Source organism: Pygoscelis adeliae, unplaced genomic scaffold, assembly GCF_000699105.1.
Source record: "Pygoscelis adeliae isolate BGI_AS28 unplaced genomic scaffold, ASM69910v1 Scaffold31, whole genome shotgun sequence".
NCBI lineage: Eukaryota > Metazoa > Chordata > Aves > Sphenisciformes > Spheniscidae > Pygoscelis > Pygoscelis adeliae.
This window is the reverse complement of record NW_008824233.1, coordinates 2165687-2168484: the sequence shown is the minus strand read 5'-3', so window position 1 is coordinate 2168484 and position 2798 is coordinate 2165687. Positions and strand designations below refer to the sequence as shown.

General features: G+C 36.9%; 1 protein-coding gene across 2 annotated transcripts in view; it reads right to left on the bottom strand.

Annotated features, from left to right (window-relative positions):
- Positions 1-232: 232 nt before the first annotated feature.
- The window catches only part of MYOZ2 (myozenin 2), a 19498-nt gene continuing 16932 nt past the window's right edge, over positions 233-2798 (bottom strand). For both annotated transcript variants that reach the window (XM_009334914.1, XM_009334913.1), the window contains exon 6: positions 233-664. In XM_009334914.1, the coding sequence (XP_009333189.1) occupies positions 433-664 (232 nt within the window). In that variant the 3' untranslated portion in view covers positions 233-432. The remainder of the gene's footprint in view (positions 665-2798) is intronic.

Genomic DNA, 2798 nt, shown 5'->3' with positions numbered 1-2798 from the left:
AGAGCTTATCTTGAGCAGGCAGTACTCGGAGTGCACTGAGCGCACTGTTGTGGTATTGCTCGGTTGTTTTACCATAATCAGCATACCTATCAAATAAAATCCCTTGATAGTAGTGTCACTTTTTTTTTTCTTAATACACTTGTTCTTAAATGACAAGCAAAGGTTTTAGAAATATTGTCGTTTTCACTGAAGTAAAAGAAGAACACGTAAACACAAATAGAAAATATCTCAGTCACATTTGCCGAATTGCTTTATTTATATGATGTCTACAGATGAAAGTAGGTGCCAGAAAAGAGACACTGCATCAGACGTTATTACTTATACTCCAGCTGCCAAGGAAAAATTTTGTCAGTAGCCTATAGTAATATTTGGACCAAAAATACATGGACGTGCAGCTTTCAGCATTTTGTACGGTGTAGAGTGCAGCTTCTCTCACAGGTCCTCTGTTTCTGGAACGGTGTTGGAATCCGAGGGCTGAATGAACACTACGGGAATATTCTCGGACGTCCATCCTTTAGGAGTCCTATTGAAGGATCTTCTGGTAGCAAGAGGGTTTGCAAGGATCATGAATCTGGGATCATTTAGCATCAGTAGATTAAAATCTGGTACCTTGAATTTAACCAGCTTTGATGCTCTCTCAAAACCACCAAAGGGAGTGGCAACTCTGTAGATATTAAAGAAATAAAAATAAAATGTGATTTTAAAAATACCTGTTTTCTTTTCCTCCCAAGAGCTGAAAAGAACAGAATCTATTTTAATGATACAGATTTGGTACAATTTCTTGTTTACATTTTCAAGCTTTTGGGAAAAGTATTCTGATTGTTTTTCTGGCAAATTCTTTTAAAGATCCGATTTATTTTCCCTTGGATAAAGCCTCCAGCCTTCTTCAAAATTCAAATGGACGAAAAAGCCGAGGGAAGAAGATGTTGCAAGAAAACCTTGTCATTGGTGAGTCACAGTTACTAAACTTATTTTGTTGGTGATAGGTTGATAAATCTGAAAACATAGTTCAACACATTCTTTCTAGCAGGTAATTAGTTTAGGAGGTTCTCACCCCATTTTCTCCTATCCCCAGTTGCTTGTTCCTCCCACTACACTATATTTCAGCACCATGTTGTTGTACCAGTTAGAATGTATGTGGGTTGTGCTATAAACTTGGGTCACTTCTGGCTTAAACAAAGACCTTTCAAAACAAAGGAGCATTTTAAAATCCAAATTATTTCAGCAATCTGCTTTACATCATTACGCTCAAACAATTGTAGCAATACAAGTGAGGAGGCAGTAAAGCGTAATGCGAAGCAGAAAGGAACAGCCAAAGACAACAGGCTCTGGGAAGGAGGGGAATGGGTGAGGACTTCTTACACCAGCTTTGTTTCTGCAGAAAATGTTTATGTAACTAAACCTTGAAACACTGGCTGAAATTGACCCCTCGTCTTCAGCCAGTATTTTTCATGTTATTTAAATGTAAATGTTCCCTCAGGCGATAAGCCTGAGAAACTAAAAGATAAGAAATACTAAGCAGGAACTGACTGTTACATACATTTGCAAACATTTTAAAACAACAGTATTTCCAAATACCTCCCATGATTCTTCTATATTTGCAGGTTTCTAGGCTGAAAAAAAAAACAACTGAGTTTTTCTGTCACTTTTTCCAGACTCCTTTGTATAAGCAAACGTGACCAAACAGACTATTATATGTGCTCTGCATTTTGATCAGCTGCATAACTCTGCTGGGATATATTCTGGCCAGTTAAGAGTGTCAGATTTTTAAGCTACACGTGAGCACCTGATTTCTGCAAAGCTAGATACATAGTGGCATGCAAAAAAGAATTTTTGTTGAAATGGAATTTCAACAGCCTTGGTAGGTTTTACGTGTTTGATACAAAACAGCAGGTCTGCTTGTATATATTTCCAGTGGCTCCAGGTATTATAGCAGAAGCCCAGAGAAATTAATACCAACAGAAATGAAAAGAGATCGTTTGAAGATCTGACTAGGATTTTCAGCAAGATAACTGTAGATAAAACAAAACCTCGGGAGAATTAAGTACACACACACACACACAAAAAAAGAGATTAATTCAGATAAGTGAATCCGTGACCTAAAAGAAATGGTACTGCTGTGTCATTACACAGGTAATTGACTGTGTTTCGATACAAGCAGCATTTGTCGAAGGGGACGGTGTTAACTCCAAAGGGTCAATCCTGTAAGGTGTAAAAAAATCATTAAAGTTCTGGGCATGCACACTTACTGAGAGAAGAGTGCTGCTTTAGATTAAGCTCTAAAACTGTTTCTCAAATGAAGATAAGACAAGATTTTGCAGCAGCAGCCAGCCCAGGCATTAAACTCTCCTGAGATCAGAGGAAATTCTTTATACAAAGTGCCTGTGGTATCAAGCTTTTCTTGTGAAACTGTCTTCTAGGTCACAGTGTCAAATTGGATACGGTATGATACTGATTAAAAATAATTGCTTGGTAATTGGCACAGAGTGAATGTCGTGATCTACATCTTACAGGATAATAAAGATTGTTTTAATTGCTGCTCTAATTAAGATACACATTCTCACATTGTTGTAATATTTAATTCTCATCAATATGTAAATTAAAGGGATAATCAATATGAACAGAACAATAATAGCTGTATAAAATGCAAAACAATTCTATAGTGTAAAACTTCCTCTTTGTAGTATTTTTGGGTTTTAAATACATCATGTTTCTGTAGGTAACAGAAACAGGAGGGCGTTCTGTGGAAATGCAAATATCTTTTGTGGGAAAAAACCCCATGTAGTTCCTATACAAAG